This window comes from Salmo salar, chromosome 19 (genome assembly GCF_965601325.2).
Source record: "Salmo salar chromosome 19, fSalSal1, whole genome shotgun sequence".
NCBI lineage: Eukaryota > Metazoa > Chordata > Actinopteri > Salmoniformes > Salmonidae > Salmo > Salmo salar.
Window position 1 is genome coordinate 73,240,292 of NC_138309.1, and position 17,514 is coordinate 73,257,805.

The 17,514-nt window shown below is 44.7% G+C and overlaps 1 protein-coding gene across 1 annotated transcript; it reads right to left on the reverse strand.

The window, feature by feature from the left end:
- Positions 1–670: 670 nt before the first annotated feature.
- LOC106579497 (SH2 domain-containing protein 1B) lies at positions 671–13,688 on the reverse strand. Its single transcript, XM_014159442.3, has 4 exons — positions 12,462–13,688; positions 4,180–4,243; positions 3,836–4,004; positions 671–3,491 (listed from the first exon to the last, which is right to left on the reverse strand). The coding sequence occupies exons 1-4, from the start codon at positions 12,599–12,601 to the stop codon at positions 3,451–3,453; spliced, it is 414 nt and encodes a 137-aa protein (XP_014014917.1). The 5' UTR covers positions 12,602–13,688; the 3' UTR covers positions 671–3,450.
- Between the last annotated feature and the right edge of the window lie 3,826 nt (positions 13,689–17,514).

The window sequence follows — 17,514 nt, forward strand, 5'->3', positions numbered from 1 at the left end:
TGTTGAGGAAATGCCATGAAAGTGGATGGAAGACAAAAAACCCCCCAAAAAGTTCAATAGTTTAAAAAGTATCAAATATTTTAAAAAGTCAAAATAATGTAAGCAACTCAATGCAGATTAGTCCGCATGTTTTAAAGTATGAACGGCGTTTCTAGCTTAAACGGTGTAAGGGGAGTAGCGTGCAGAAGAATTATAAGAAGAAGAAGAAGAGTCGCAAGTCCCACCTAATTAATTAATAGATATTTGGTGATCAGGGGTGTATTCATTAGGCATATTCTGTTGCAAAATGTTTTGTAGGTTGCAAAGTGTTTTGCAACAGAAACCATTTCTCGACACAGAAACCACTTTGCAACGAAAAAGAGAGTGCATATTGGACACATTCAGGTAGGTCTATCCCCGTTTCGTTCCGTTTGCTTCCATTTGGTTTTTAGAAGGTAAACGGTTTCTGTTGCAAGACGTAATGATTACACCCCAGTGTCTTCTGGTTCAGAGAAGGCTGGCTGAAAGTGAAACACACTACAGCAGGGGACCTTGTAGAGAGGTGAGAAAACAAGTGTGACAAAAACAAGTCGATGTGTGTGAGCATGAGTGTGTATGTCTGTGTAGCCCAGACTGAGTAGGGTGGGGGAGGTTGTTGGTTTATGTTACAAAAACACACCGTTGGTTACATAACAGCATTTTAATTTAGTTAGGGAAAAAGTAGATAAAAACTGGCATTTACAAACTTTTTTTAATTTAAGCTAGGAACATTTACACATTACAGCTTAGTCTAATCCAGAGTAGGCCTAAATCTTTACAACTTTATTGAAATGCTGAAGTAAATAAACTCTATTCGGAATGCCATAGTGACCAAAACATATTCATGTTTCTAAATTCATACAATGAATGACAACAGTCATATGGAGTGTGTGTGCACTGATATTATTCACTCACAAGATGATATATACATATTATACATACACTGACTCACACAAACCCACATACATTTAGATACACTACATATGCACACACACACATACACGCATACTGACGCCACACACACACGCACAAACACACATATGTTGCTCTGTTCTTTATTTCACTCTTATTATTATCTATCCTGATGCCTAGTCACTTTACCCTGCCTTTATGTACATATCTACCTCAAAAACCTCATACTTCTACACATTGATATGGTACTGATACTGGTACTCCCTGTTACCCCACTCTCCGAAGGTGTCTCCGGGAGAGTGGAATATGCAAAAAACGAATTTCCAATTCACATATGTGTATTAATACACACTTATAGATGTGTAAGATAGGACAAATATAAGCACCCACCAAATATTTTTATGATATAGCTTCATTCTTGTTTTTTTCTTCCTCGTGTTTCTATATATTGTATAGTATATAAATATATATATACTGCTCAAAAAAATAAAGGGAACACTTAAACAACACAATGTAACTCCAAGTCAATCACACTTCTGTGAAATCAAACTGTCCACTTAGGAAGCAACACTGATTGACAATAAATTTCACATGCTGTTGTGCAAATGGAATAGACAACAGGTGGAAATTATAGGCAATTAGCAAGACACCCCCAATAAAGGAGTGGATCTGCAGGTGGTAACCACAGACCACTTCTCAGTTCCTATGCTTCCTGGCTGATGTTTTGGTCACTTTTGAATGCTGGCGGTGCTTTCACTCTAGTGGTAGCATGAGACGGAGTCTACAACCCATACAAGTAGCTCAGGTAGTGCAGCTCATCCAGGATGGCACATCAATGCGAGCTGTGGCAAGAAGGTTTGCTGTGTCTGTCAGCGTAGTGTCCAGAGCATGGAGGTGCTACCAGGAGACAGGCCAGTACATCAGGAGACGTGGAGGAGGCCGTAGGAGGGCAACAACCCAGCAGCAGGACCGCTACCTCCGCCTTTGTGCAAGGAGGAGCAGGAGGAGCACTGCCAGAGCCCTGCAAAATGACCTCCAGCAGGCCACAAATGTGCATGTGTCTGCTCAAACGGTCAGAAACAGACTCCATGAGGGTGGTATGAGGGCCCGACGTCCACAGGTGGGGGTTGTGCTTACAGCCCAACACCGTGCAGGACGTTTGGCATTTGCCAGAGAACACCAAGATTAGCAAATTCGCCACTGGCGCCCTGTGCTCTTCACAGATGAAGCAGGTTCACACTGAGCACATGTGACAGACGTGACAGAGTCTGGAGACGCCATGGAGAACGTTCTGCTGCCTGCAACATCCTCCAGCATGACCAGTTTGGCGGTGGGTCAGTCATGGTGTGGGGTGGCATTTCTTTGGGGGGCCGCACAGCCCTCCATGTGCTCGCCAGAGGTAGCCTGACTGCCATTAGGTACCGAGATGAGATCCTCAGACCCCTTGTGAGACCATATGCTGGTGCGGTTGGCCCTGGGTTCCTCCTAATGCAAGACAATGCTAGACCTCATGTGGCTGGAGTGTGTCAGCAGTTCCTGCAAGAGGAAGGCATTGATGCTATGGACTGGCCCTCCCGTTCCCCAGACCTGAATCCAATTGAGCACATCTGGGAAATCATGTCTCGCTCCATCCACCAACGCCACGTTGCACCACAGACTGTCCAGGAGTTGGCGGATGCTTTAGTCCAGGTCTGGGAGGAGATCCCTCAGGAGACCATCCGCCACCTCATCAGGAGCATGCCCAGGCATTGTAGGGAGGTCATACAGGCACGTGGAGGCCACACACACTACTGAGCCTCATTTTGACTTGTTTTAAGGACATTACATCAAAGTTGGATCAGCCTGTAGTGTGGTTTTCCACTTTAATTTTGAGTGTGACTCCAAATCCAGACCTCCATGGGTTGATAAATTCGATTTCCATTGATTATTTTTGTGTGATTTTGTTGTCAGCACATTCAACTATGTAAAGAAAAAAGTATTTAATAAGATTATTTCATTCATTCAGATCTAGGATGTGTTATTTTAGTGTTCCCTTTATTTTTTTGAGCAGTGTATATTTTTTTGACATAGTTGGGAAGGGCATAGTTGGGAAGGGCTCGTAAGCAAGCAATTCACGGTAAAGTCTACACCCGTTGTATTCCGTGCATGTGAAAATAAAATGTGATTTTAACTTCCACTTCAACAACCAGACAAACACTATTCTCTCTGACAATCTCAGTAGCCCTGGAACACACAACAGCACACAACACATTGCATTAGGCAGGGGCGGACTGAGACCAAAAATCAGCCCTGGCATTTTTAATACACCAGCCCAATTTTTGTACTTTGAGGCCCCAATTATTAGCCAGATAATGATAATTTAACTAAAAAATATATATGAATTAGACAGGCCCTATGGGCTCAAATTTGACCAGTCCGGCCCCTGGCATCAGGATTAAAAAACACACAACCTGCCTGAAGGCACCACACCTAGATATTTACAGGCTCATAGATGATGTAGGTCAGGGGTGTGCTGCTGAATCAAGAGGGCAGGACAACAACGTAGTCTGATGCATCCACATCTAGACAAGAGAGGGACAGAGAAATGGACACAAGTAGTGAGTGGCTATTTAAGGATTATATATTTTTTTTACCTTTATTTAACTAGGCAAGTCAGTTAAGAACAAATTCCTATTTTCAATGACGGCCTAGGAACAGTGGGTTAACTGCCTTGTTCAGGGGCAGAACGACAGATTTGTACCTTGTCAGCTCAGGGATTCAAACTTGCAACCTTTCAGTTACTAGTCCAATGCACTAAACACTATACTACCCTGCCGTCCTGATAACGATCTGGACATCTGATAAAGGTCTGAAAAAAGTCAGTGACAGATGGAAGTGAAACTAATAGACAGACAATGTTACTTACTTTCATAATCAGGCACCTCGTCGATGACATTGGGGGCGGGAAGTTGTAGCAGTGTCTTCCTCTTGACTGAGTGGCGCAGATGCTGAGCCAATCCCTGCCCCCGACGCTTATAATGGCGGACCAGCTCCTCTAACGTCTTAAAGAATTTCTCCTCTACACCAGACGCTGTCTACACACAGACAGTCAGACCATCAGAAACACACACAAACGCAAGCGCTCACACACACACACACACACACACACACACACACACACACACACACACACACACACACACACACACACACACACACACACACACACACACACACACACACACACACACACACACACACAGGGTGTACCTGCAGGGTGTAGCTTCCAGTGTGGGTCTGGAGGATTCTGTAGGTATACACCACCTTCTTTTTACTGCAGAAACACAACACACAAATACAGCACCAGTCAAACATATGAACACACCTACTCATTCAAGGGTTTTTCTTTATTTTTACAATTTTCTACATTGTAGAATAATGGTGACGACATCAAAACTATGAAATAACACATATGGAATCATGTAGTAACCAAAAAAGTGCTAAACAAATCAAAATATACTTTATATTTGAGATTCTTCAAAGTAGCCACCCTTTGCCTTGATGACAGCTTTGCAGACTCTTGTCATTCTCTCAACCAGCTTCACCTGGAATGCTTTTCCAACAGTCTTGAAGGAGTTCCCACATATGCTGAGCACTTGTTGGCTGCTTTTCCTTCACTCTGCGGTCCAACTCATCCCAAACCATCTCAATTGGTTTGAGATCGGGTGATTGATTGTGGAGGCCAGGTCATCTGATGCAGCACTCCATCACTCTCCTTCTTGGTCAAATAGCCCTTACACAGCCTGGAGGTGTGTTGGGTCATTGTCCTGTTGATTTTTTTTTTATAGTTCCACTAAACGCAAACCAGATGGGATGCGTATCGCTGCAGAATGTCCCTTGAATTCTAAATAAATCACAGACAGTGTCACCTGCAAAGCATCATCAAACTTCCTACTACATGCTTCACGGTGAGAACCACACACGCGGAGATCATCTGTTCACGTACTCTGCGTCTCAGACACGGCGGTTGGAACCAAAAATCTAACATTTGGACTCATCAGACCAAAGGACAGATTTCCACCGATCTAATGTCCTTTGCTCGTGTTTCTTGGCCCAAGCAAGTCTCTTCTTATTGGAGTCCTTTAGTAGTGTTTTCTTTGCAGCAATTCGACCATGAAGGCCAGATTCACGTAGTCTCCTCTGAACAGTTGATTACTTGAACTCTGTGAAGCGTTTATTTGGACTGCAATTTCTGAGGCTGGTAAATCTAATGAACTTTTCCTTTGCAGCAGAAGTACCTCTGGGTATTCCTTTCCTGTGGCGGTCCTCATTAGAGCCAGTTTCATCATAGCGCTTGATGGTTTTTGCGTAATGACTGACCTTCATGTCTTAAAGTAATGATGGACTGTCATTTCTCAAGAAATAATATTTTATAACAATAAAGCGAACTGGATGGAATATGGGGAAAATGCAGCAAATTATTTTTTAATCTTCAACATAGAAATACTCACAAAAAGAATTGACTGAAACTTGTTACAAATGACGGAGTCACCCATGTTCACCAAATTATATTTTGAAAGAAGCAAAGTAAGCAAAGTACTTTAAACATATGTTTTCCTTTCATCTCCACTAACCAAAGTTAATTGTAAATATTTTTTCCCTATTAATAATGTAAAATGAACAGCTGTACAGAAAGAATAATGTGAATGCCAAATTACAGAGGAGGAACTTCTTGATGCAATTAAAGCCTTTAAGTCTGGGAAAAGTCTAGGGCTGGATGGCATACAAGTTGAGGTATACCAAACCTTTTTTGATGTACTCAGAGGACCATTATTAGCATGTTTTAACCACTCCTATAACAATTGTAGATTATTAGATACTCAACAAGGTCTGATTTCATTATTACTGAAACAGGACCCAAGTGGTAAATATAAAGATCCAGTCCATTTAAAAGATTGGAGGCCCCTTACACTTCAGTGTTGTGATGCAAAATAATTCTAGAAAAATGCATAGCGCATAGAATTAAAAAGATATTGTCGTATATTAATCATCCTAATCAGACAGGTTTTTTACATGGACAATAAATTGGAGATAATATAAGACAAGGACTGGAAACAATAGAACACTATGAAAAATCAGTGAAACATGGTATACTCCACCAGCCAGCAGTACTGTATCATTTTAGTCAATAAGATTTTTGCAACGTAAGCTTAACTTCCTGAACATTCGAGACGTGTAGTCCACTTGTCATTCCAATCTCCTTTGCATTAGCGTAGCCTCTTCTGTAGCTTGTCTACTATGTGTCTGTCTATCCCTGTTCTCTCTCCTCTGCACAGGCCATACAAACGCTCCACACCGCGTGGCCGCTGCCACTCTAACCTGGTGGTCCCAGCGCGCACGACCCACGTGGAGTTCCAGGTCTCCGGCAGCCTCTGGAACTGCCGGTCTGCGGCCAACAAGGCTGAGTTCATCTCAGCCTATGCTACCCTCCAGTCCCTAGACTTCCTGGCGCTGACGGAAACATGGATTACCACAGATAACACTGCTACTCCTACTGCTCTCTCCTCGTCTGACTACGTGTTCTCGCATACCCCTAGAGCATCGAGCCAGCGGGGTGGTGGCACTGGAATCCTCATCTCTCCCAAGTGGACATTCTCTCTTTCTCCCCTGACCCATCTGTCTATCTCCTCATTTGAATTCCATGCTGTCACAGTTACCAGCCCTTTCAAGCTTAACATCCTTATCATTTATCGCCCTCCAGGTTCCCTTGGAGAGTTCATCAATGAGCTTGACGCCTTGATAAGTTCCTTTCCTGAGGATGGCTCACCTCTCACAGTTCTGGGTGACTTTAACCTCCCCACGTCTACCTTCGAGGCATTCCTCTCTGCCTCCTTCTTTCCACTCCTCTCCTCTTTCGACCTCACCCTCTCACCTTCCCCCCCTACTCACAAGGCAGGCAATACGCTTGACCTCATCTTTACTAGATGCTGTTCTTCCACTAATCTCATTGCAACTCCCCTCCAAGTCTCCGACCACTACCTTGTATCCTTTTCCCTCTCGCTCTCATCCAACACTTCTCACTCTGCCCCTACTCGGATGGTATTGCGCCGTCCCAACCTTCGCTCTCTCTCTCCCGCTACTCTCTCCTCTTCCATCCTATCATCTCTTCCCTCTGCTCAAACCTTCTCCAACCTATCTCCTGATTCTGCCTCCTCAACCCTCCTCTCCTCCCTCTCTGCATCCTTTGATTTCCTCTGTCCCCTATCCTTCAGGCCGGCTCGGTCCTCCCCTCCTGCTCCGTGGCTCGACGACTCACTGCGAGCTCACAGAACAGGGCTCCGGGCAGCCGAGCGGAAATGGAGGAAAACTCGCCTCCCTGCGGACCTGGCATCCTTTCACTCCCTCCTCTCTACATTTTCCTCTTCTGTCTCTGCTGCTAAAGCCACTTTCTACCACTCTAAACTCCAAGCATCTGTCTCTAACCCTAGGAAGCTCTTTGCTACCTTCTCCTCCCTCCTGAATCCTCCTCCCCCTCCCCCCCCTCCTCCCTCTCTGCGGATGACTTCGTCAACCATTTTGAAAAGAAGGTTGACGACATCCGATCCTCGTTTGCTAAGTCAAACGACACTGCTGGTCCTGCTCACACTGCCCTACCCTGTGCTTTGACCTCTTTCTCCCCTCTCTCTCCAGATGAAATCTCGCGTCTTGTGACGGCCGGCCGCCCAACAACCTGCCCACTTGACCCTATCCCCTCCTCTCTTCTCCAGACCATTTCCGGAGACCTTCTCCCCTACCTCACCTCGCTCATCAACTCATCCTTGACCGCTGGCTACGTCCCTTCCGTCTTCAAGAGAGCGAGAGTTGCACCCCTTCTGAAAAAACCTACACTCGATCCCTCCGATGTCAACAACTACAGACCAGTATCCCTTCTTTCCTTTCTCTCCAAAACTCTTGAACGTGCCGTCCTTGGCCAGCTCTCTTGCTATCTCTCTCAGAATGACCTTCTTGATCCTAATCAGTCAGGTTTCAAGACTGGGCATTCAACTGAGACTGCTCTTCTCTGTGTCACGGAGGCTCTCCGCACTGCTAAAGCTAACTCTCTCTCCTCTGCTCTCATCCTTCTAGACCTATCTGCTGCCTTTGATACCGTGAACCATCAGATCCTCCTCTCCACCCTCTCCGAGCTGGGCATCTCCGGCGCCGCCCACGCTTGGATTGCGTCCTACCTGACAGGTCGCTCCTACCAGGTGGCGTGGCGAGAATCTGTCTCCGCACCACGTGCTCTCACCACTGGTGTCCCCCAGGGCTCTGTTCTTGGCCCACTCCTATTCTCGCTATACACCAAGTCACTTGGCTCTGTCATATCCTCACATGGTCTCTCATATCATTGCTATGCAGATGACACACAATTAATCTTCTCCTTTCCCCCTTCCGACAACCAGGTGGCGAATCGCATCTCTGCATGTCTGGCAGACATATCAGTGTGGATGACGGATCACCACCTCAAGCTGAACCTCGGCAAGACGGAGCTGCTCTTCCTCCCGGGGAAGGACTGCCCGTTCCATGATCTCGCCATCACGGTTGACAACTCCCTTGTGTCCTCCTCCCAGAGTGCTATGAGCCTTGGCGTGACCCTGGACAACACCCTGTCGTTCTCCACCAACATCAAGGCGGTGACCCGATCCTGTAGGTTCATGCTCTACAACATTCGCAGAGTACGACCCTGCCTCACACAGGAAGCGGCGCAGGTCCTAATCCAGGCACTTGTCATCTCCCGTCTGGATTATTGCAACTCGCTGTTGGCTGGGCTCCCTGCCTGTGCCATTAAACCCCTACAACTCATCCAGAACGCCGCAGCCCGTCTGGTGTTCAACCTTCCCAAGTTCTCTCACGTCACCCCGCTCCTCCGCTCTCTCCACTGGCTTCCAGTCGAAGCTCGCATCCGCTACAAGACCATGGTGCTTGCCTACGGAGCTGTGAGGGGAACGGCACCTCCGTACCTTCAGGCTCTGATCAGGCCCTACACCCAAACAAGGGCACTCCGTTCATCCACCTCTGGCCTGCTCGCCTCCCTACCTCTGAGGAAGCACAGTTCCCGCTCAGCCCAGTCAAAACTGTTCGCTGCTCTGGCACCCCAATGGTGGAACAAGCTCCCTCACGACGCCAGGACAGCGGAGTCAATCACCACCTTCCGGAGACACCTGAAACCCCACCTCTTCAAGGAATACCTGGGATAGGATAAAGTAATCCTTCTAACCCCCCCCTTAAAGATTTAGATGCACTATTGTAAAGTGGTTGTTCCACTGGATATTATAAGGTGAATGCACCAATTTGTAAGTCGCTCTGGATAAGAGCGTCTGCTAAATGACTTAAATGTAAATGTAAATGTATTTATAGCTGACTTTAAAAAGGCTTTTGATAAAGTACGACTGGAATTTCTATATACATTTCTGGAATATTTCAATTTTGAAAAATCTCTTATACAATGGGTTAAAGTTATATATATATATATATAGTAACACTAGGTGTAAAATAGTAAATAATGTATATTTCTCAGAAAGTATTAAACTGTCAAGAGGAGTAAAACAAGGGTGTCCACTATTGGCATATCTATTTATTATGGCATCAAAATGTTAGCTATTAAAATCAGATCCAATAATACTATCAAGGGCCTAGAAATCCAGTGCTTAAAAACAAAGGTGTCATTGTACGCTGATGATTCATGTTTACTTTTAAACCCACAATTTGGATCCCTCCACAGCCTCATAGAGGATCTATATACATTTTCTAACCTTTCTGGATTACAATCAAATTATGATAAATGTACCATATTACGTATTGGATCACAAAAATATATATAACTTTTACATTACCGTATAGTTTACCAATAAAATGGTCTGATGGTGAAGTGCACATACTCAGTGTTCATATCCTGAAAGAAAGAAATGCTCTCACTACAATACATTTTTATAGTAAGTTAGCAAAATAAATAAGACCTTGCTACCGTGGAAAGGAAAATACCTGCCTATTTGTGGAAAAATCACCCTGATTAACTCTTTAGTCATATCCCAGTTTACCTATTTGCTTATGGCCATGCCTACACCTAGCAAACAGTTTTTTGAATTATATGAGCAAAAAATATTGAATTTTATTTGGAATGGCAAGGCAGACAAAATGAAACGGGACTATTGATATAATATGTCACACATGCAGCTAACAAAAATATTTGTAAATGTCTGCTCTATTCAAAATTACAACCAACTAATTGCAGCATTACTGCAAAAATGGAAGAGGCAAGTGGAAGGGGGAGAAAGTAAGGAACTTGTCTGTCTGCCCTGCATTAAAGACCAAAATTGGCTAAAGAAAATTGTGATAAATAAAAAAGTATACCAGTTTCATTTAAGGACCAAAACATTTACAGCTGTGCCATATAGATTGCAAAATAGTTGGGAAGAGATTTTCAATGTACCGATTCCATGACACATGGTTTATGAATTGATACACAAAACAACTGGATTCAAAATCATTTAAATTATTATACAAAATTATTGCAACCAATAGAATGTTATATATATGGGGGATACAACCATGCCAGTTCTGCAGATTTAGCTGCGAAGAGACAGAATCATTAGATCATTTTCAGTTTTTGGTCGCAGGTTCAGGAATGCCTGAAGAATTGCAACATTTACCTGGAGCTAACTCTGTAAATTGCACTGTTGGGTGATTTAAAAAGTCATAGTCAATCGATCAATACTATAATAGTACTCTTAGCAAAAATGTTTATCTTTAATTTAAAATATGTAGAATCTGTAAGATTAGAAAGGTTCAGATCTTTTGTGAAACATCATAGCACAGTTGAAAATATATGGCAAATAGAAACTGGATGGTGTTCAGAGATAGATGGGAGGGGTTGAGTGTAGCTGAAGGATGGGACTAAAAACAAACAAAAGATAATTATTTTAATATATACTGTATCCGTAAAATGTATATAGTATGTATAAGCTGGAAGTAGAAGCCTAAGTGTTGTTGTCCACTAGTTTACTCCAATTAGGGGAGGGGTGACAGGGTTAGGGGAAAATAATATAGGAGTTTTTTTTTCTTTTTAAAAAATACATATTTTATATATTTACAGAAAAAATATATGGGGGATTGGAAATGATGGAGACAATTACATTGATGGAAGCCACAATCTATATGCAAAAAATATATATAATAATAATAAAAATAGAATGACTTTCAACATGTCACTGTTATAGGATGCCACCTTTCCAACAAGTCAGTTCATCAGATTTCTGCCCTGCTAGAGCTGCCCCGGTCAACTGTAAGTGCTGTTATTATGAAGTGGAAACATGTAGGAGTAACAACGTCTCAGTTACGATGTGGTAGGCCACACAAGCTCACAGAATGGGACAGCCCAGAGTGCTGAAGCGCGTAGCTCGTAAAAATTGTCTGTCCTCAGTTGCAACACTCAATACAGAGTTCCAAACTGCCTCTGGAAGCAACGTCAGCACAATAACTGTTCATCGGGAGTTTCATGAAATGGGTTTCCATGGCCAATCAGCCGCACATAAGCCTAAGATCCCCATGCGCAATGCGAAGTGTCAGCTGGAGTGGTGTAAAGCTCACCACTATTGGGATCTGGAGCAGTGGAAACGCATTCTCTGGAGTGATGAATCACGCTTTACAATCTGGCGTTCCGGTGGATGAATCTTGGTTTGGCAGATGTCAGGAGAACACTACCTGCCCGAATACATAGTGCCAACTATAAAGTTTGATGGAGGAAGAATAATGGTCTGGGGCTGTTTTTCATGGTTCGGGCTAGGCCCCTTAGTTCCAGTGAAGGGAAATCTTAATGCTACAGCATACAATGACATTCTAGACAATTCTGTGCTTCCAACTCTGTGGTAACAGTTTGGGGAAGGTTCTTTCCTGTTTCAGCATGACAATGCACCCATGCACAAAGCAAGGTCCATACAGAAACGGTTTGTTGAGATTGATGTGGAAGAACTTGACTGACCTGCACAGATCCCTGACCTCAACTCCATCGAACACCTTTGGGATGAATTGGAATGCTGACTGCGAGACAGGCCTAAACGCCCAACATTAGTGCCCGACCTCACTAATGCTCTTCTGGATGAATGGAAGCAAGTCCCTGCAGCAATGTTTCAACATCTAGTGGAAAGCCTTCCAAGAAGAGTGGACGCTGTTATAGCAGCAAAGGGGGGAACAACTCCATATTAATGCCCATGTTTGACGAGCAGGTGTCCACATACATTTAGCCATGGAGGGTAGGGGGCTGTACTGATCATGGAGTGTGTAATGTGTAAGGTTATATGTTACCCTTCTTCCTCACTCATTTTTGTTATAGATGTCACAGGGGTTCCTGGCTTTCTCCAATGAGTACTGACTAGTGTTCCCTAGAGCACCAAACCACCCTACAATATTAAAACTAGGATGGATTCTATAAAGCATTTATAAAATGCTTGGACGATGGATTGGTGTACATTAAACATCCTACTTTCTGTAAAAAGAACAAGGAGTGTAATACTCACTAGACACACAGGCACATGGCTCCTTGGATGGTTTCGCTGTCTCTGATGAGGTAGGCTCCATCCTTCCCCTTCTTCCCCAGCAGATCCTCACAGTCCAGTTTACTGATCGCCCCATGGTACATCAGTAGAGGCGATGCCATTGTAACTATCCCAACAGCGGGGCAACTGGGGGTCAACACCCTCCCTCTCTACCTCTCTTCCTGTATCCGTCCACTCAGGCCTGGTCCTCCCACTCTCCTCAGTCAGTCCTCACCTCTTCTTTTGATATTCTCCCCTGTTTCTTCACTCCAATCTTCTATTTCTCGCCTGTCCTCTCCTCTCCCTGTGTTCTCTGTCTCCTCACCCCAGAGAGAAGCTAGCAGAGGTAGCGTTGGTAAAGTTACTCTCTGATAATCAATCAACCAATCTTTCCATAATCTGCAGTGAGAGCAGACAGACACAGACAGAGAACACTCTTCAAAGGTTCAATATCTCACAGACCCTCTTTCAAACGCGCCTCTGCGGCCACAAGATCACAGGAAGTGTGGTAAAGAGAGAGAGAGAGAGAGAAAGAGAGAGAGACAAGAAAAGGGCAACCAGTGAAGAACAAACACCATTGTGAATACAACCATATTTATGTTTATTTATTTTCCCTTTTGTACTTTAACTATTTGCACATAATATGACATTTGAAATGTCTTTATTGTTTTGGAAATGTTGTGACTGTAATGTTTACTGTTCATTTGTATTGTTTATTCCACTTTTGTTTATTATCTACTTCACTTGCTTTGGCAATGTTAACATATGTTTAAAATGCCAATAAAGCCCCTTGAATTCAATTCAAAATTGAATTGAGAAAGAGAGAGAGAGCATGCGCTTGGTGGGTTCTAAACGTATTAGCTATTGAGAGGAAGACAGTTTCCCCCTTGTGGAATGAAGGTATGTATGTATGAAGGCATGTAAGTGTTGGCCAGTTTACCAGTTCTGACGAGAAGCAGCCTAGCTACCCTGGGCTGACCTTTCTGAGCTCTGTGGTCCCGCTTCCATTCCCTGCTCAAGTTCAAGCCTTCGGGCAAGATTTTATTTGTGAAGTGGACATGAGCACTGGGCAGTCAAAGCGGGAAAACGAGGTTGGGGGATGGTAAGAAAGGTTGGCAGTAGATGGAGTACACCTACAACTGGTCTGGAAGTTACATTTCGTAACAGGTTAGGAGAACATAACCTAACCCTAACCCTCTTCCTAACCTTAACTTCATTCTTATAACCTGTTATGTTAATTCTCCTAACCTACCACCAGGTTAGATAATCAGTGTTGCTGCTAGTCACTCTCGAAATAACTCAGTTGCTGGACAGTAGCTCATACTTCGTTTTCCAGTGTTTACAGACTGATTAACCTACTTCTATTCAACCAGAGTCAGAATGCCCCGTAACCAGTGTTGGGGGTAACACATTACTTTTATGACTAACAAGTAATATTATTACAGTTACTTTTTCAAACAACTTGTGCGCAAAGGATACTGATAGCCACAAAGTTCAACTGGCACAATCATCAGGTAGTGTGTGTGTGTGTGTGTGTGTGTGTGTGTGTGTGTGTGTGTGTGTGTGTGTGTGTGTGTGTGTGTGTGTTTACAAAAAACTGTAACCAATGGCATTACCAGCAAAAATATTGTAATCAGATTACATAAACTTTCTGTTTTCTCAATGACATTCAATTCTGCATAAAAAAAAATCGCAAGTTTAAGTTTGTTACACCTGAGCGAGTCTGACCACAAGTCAGAGACCACTATATGATGACACACCAAATGCGTTTGATGGATCCGTTTTGTCTTCTTCTAATGCCCCTTAGGGGGAAAGTAATCCAAAAGTAATCAGATTACATTACCGAGTTTGGTTAATCCAAAAGTTACATGACTGATTTTAATTTTGTGCAGGTAAATACTAACTTTAAGTAACCTACCCAACCCTGTGTGTCATGTCCTGACCATGGTAAGCTGTTATTTTCTATGGTAGAGTAGGTCAGGGTGTGACAGGTTTTTTTTTCTATGTTTTGTATTTCTATGTTCATGTTCTAGTTTTGTATTTCTATGTTGGTTTTGTTAGGGATGATCTCCAATTAGAGGCAGCTGGTCCTCGTTGTCTCTAATTGGAGATCATAATTAAGTATGGGTTTTTTCCACCTGATCTTATTTTTGCACAGCTCTGTAAAGCTTGCAGAACGTGACGTTCGTGGTTCTTAGTTTATTGTTTTGTATTAGTGTTCTGAGTTAAAATAAATATTTATCATGAGCACTCAACACGCTGCACCTTGGTCTACTCCTTTTGACGAGCGTCACAGAAGATCCCACCAACACAGGACCAAGCAGTGTACCCAGGAGGTAATGGCATCCTGGTCTTATGAGGAGATCAGGAGGAGTATATCCGGGGCTTGGGATAAAATAGTGGCAGGAGAAAAGAGCCTGCCAGGGAAGCAGGCGGAAGCAGCGAAGGAGGGACAGCTACAAAGTCGGGAAGGAAGGCTACAGAAACCCCAAGAGAATTTGGGGGTGGGCACATGGAGCAGTCGGCGGAGCCGAGGAGTGAACCAGAGCCAATCCGGGAGAAGAGGGAGAATTTGGAGAAGGGAGAAATGGGAGAGTTGTTGAGTTGGTGGAGGATGCACAAGTTTTTCCAAAAGGAACGTGTTGTCAGTTTGGTGCCACCTGAGTCAGCTCCCCGTACTCATCCTGAGAAGTGTGTGGAAGTTCTGGAGCAATTGATACCGGCTATACACACCAGGTCTCCAGTACGTCTCAACAGCCCGGTACGTCCTGTGCCTGCTCCTCGCATTCGCCCTGAAATGCGTGTCACCAGTCTGGTGCCACCTGTCCCGGCTCCACGCATCAGGCCTCCAGTGCGCATTCCCAGTCCGGAACCTCCTGAGACGGTCCCCAGTCCGGAACCTCCTGAGACGGTCCCCAGTCCGGAACCTCCTGAGACGGTCCCCAGTCCGGAACCTCCTGAGACGGTCCCCAGTCCGGAACCTCCTGAGACGGTCCCCAGTCCGGAACCTCCTGAGACGGTCCCCAGCCCGGAACCTCCTGAGACGGTCCCCAGCCCGGAACCTCCTGAGACGGTCCCCAGCCCGGAACCTCCTGAGACGGCCTGCAGCCCGGAACCTCCTGAGACGGCCTGCAGCCCAGAACCTCCAGCGGCGGCCTGCAGCCCGGAACCTCCAGCGATGATCCACGGTCTGGTGGCACAGAAGCAGAGGGATCAGCGGGTGGAGCGGAGGTTACGCCCCGAACCAGAGCCGCCTCCTCTACTGGAGGATTCGCTGGATGATAAGGTTCTGGGTACTGCACACCAGAGCCGCCATAGACACTTGTTACCCTCCCTTTTGTTTTTTTAGTTGCATTCGGAGTCTGCACCTTTGGGGTAAGCTGTTATTTTCTATGGTAGAGTAGGTCAGGGCGTGATGGGTTTTTCTATGTTTTGTATTTTTATGTTCATGTTCTAGTTTTGTATTTCTATGTTGGTTTTGTTTGGGATGATCTCCAATTAGAGGCAACTGGTCCTCGTTGTCTCTAATTGGAGATCATACTTAAGTAGGTTTTTTTTTCCACCTGGTGTTGTGGGATCTTGTTTTTGCACAGCTCTGTAAAGCCTGCAGAACGTGACGTTCGTGTTTCTGTTTATTGTTTTGTATTAGTGTTCTGAGTTAAAATAAATATTTATCATGAGCACTCAACACGCTGCACCTTGGTCTACTGCTTTTGACGAGCGTCACACTGTGTGTGTGTGTCAAATAAAATGTTATTTGTCACATGCGCTGAATACAGGTAGACTTTACAGTGAAATACTTACTTACAAGCCCTTAACCATCAATGCAGTATTAAGAAAAATACCTATAAAAGTAACAAAGAATTAAAGAGCAGCAGTAAAATAACAATAGTGAGACCTGGGCGAACCGCCCGAGACATGGGCGCTAGGCAAGCCGGTTGGGGCGTAGAAGCCCAACGAAACAGCAGGAACAGGTCAGGGTTCCATAGCCACAGGCAGAACAGTTTAAACTGGAGCAGCAGCACGACCAGGTGGACTGCGGACAGCAAGGAGTCATCAGGCCAGGTAGTCCTGTGGCATGGTCCCAAGGCTCAGGGCCTCCGGGAGGAGAGGGAGAGAGAGAGAATTAGAGGGAGCATACTGAAATTCACATAGGACACCAGATAAGACAGGAGAAATACTCCAGATATAACAGACTAACCCTAGCCCCCCGACACACAAACTATTGGAGCATAAATACTGGAGGCTGAGACAGGAGGGGTCGGGAGACACCGTGGCCCCTTCCGACGATACCCCGGACAGGGCCAACCAGGCAGGATATAACCCCACCCACTTTGTCAAAGCACAGCCCCCACACCACTAGAGGGATATCTTCAAACCACCAATTTACTACCCTGAGACAAGGCTGAGTATAGCCCACGAAGATCTCCCCCACGGCACGAACCTGAGGGGGCGCCAACACGGACAGGAAGATCACGTCAGTGACTCAACCCACTCAAGTGATGCCTTAACACCTCTGGTCCAGACTACACTCAATTATAGGACCTAGTGAAGAGATGAGTCTTCAATAAAGACTTAAAGGTTGAGACCGAGTCTGTGTCTCTCACATGGATAGGCAGACCATTCCATAAACATGGAGCTCTATAGGAGAAAGCCCTGCCTCCAGCTGTTTGCTTAGAAATTCTAGGGACAGTAAGGAGGCCTGCGTCTTGTGACCATAGCGTACGTGTAGGTATGTACAGCAGGACCAAATCGGAGATATAGGGAGGAGCAAGCCCATGTTATTCTTTATAGGTTAGCAGTAAAACCTTGATATCAGCCCTAGCCTTAACAGGAAGAGAGGCTAGCACTGGAGTAATATGATCACATGTTTTGGTTCTAGTCAAGATTCTAGCAGCAGTGTTTAGCACTAACTGAAGTTTATTTAGTGCTTTATCCGGGTAGCCGGAAAGTAGAGCATTGCAGTAGTCTAATCTAGAAGTGACAAAAGCATGAATTAACTTTCCTGTATCATTTTTGGACAGAAAGTTTCTGA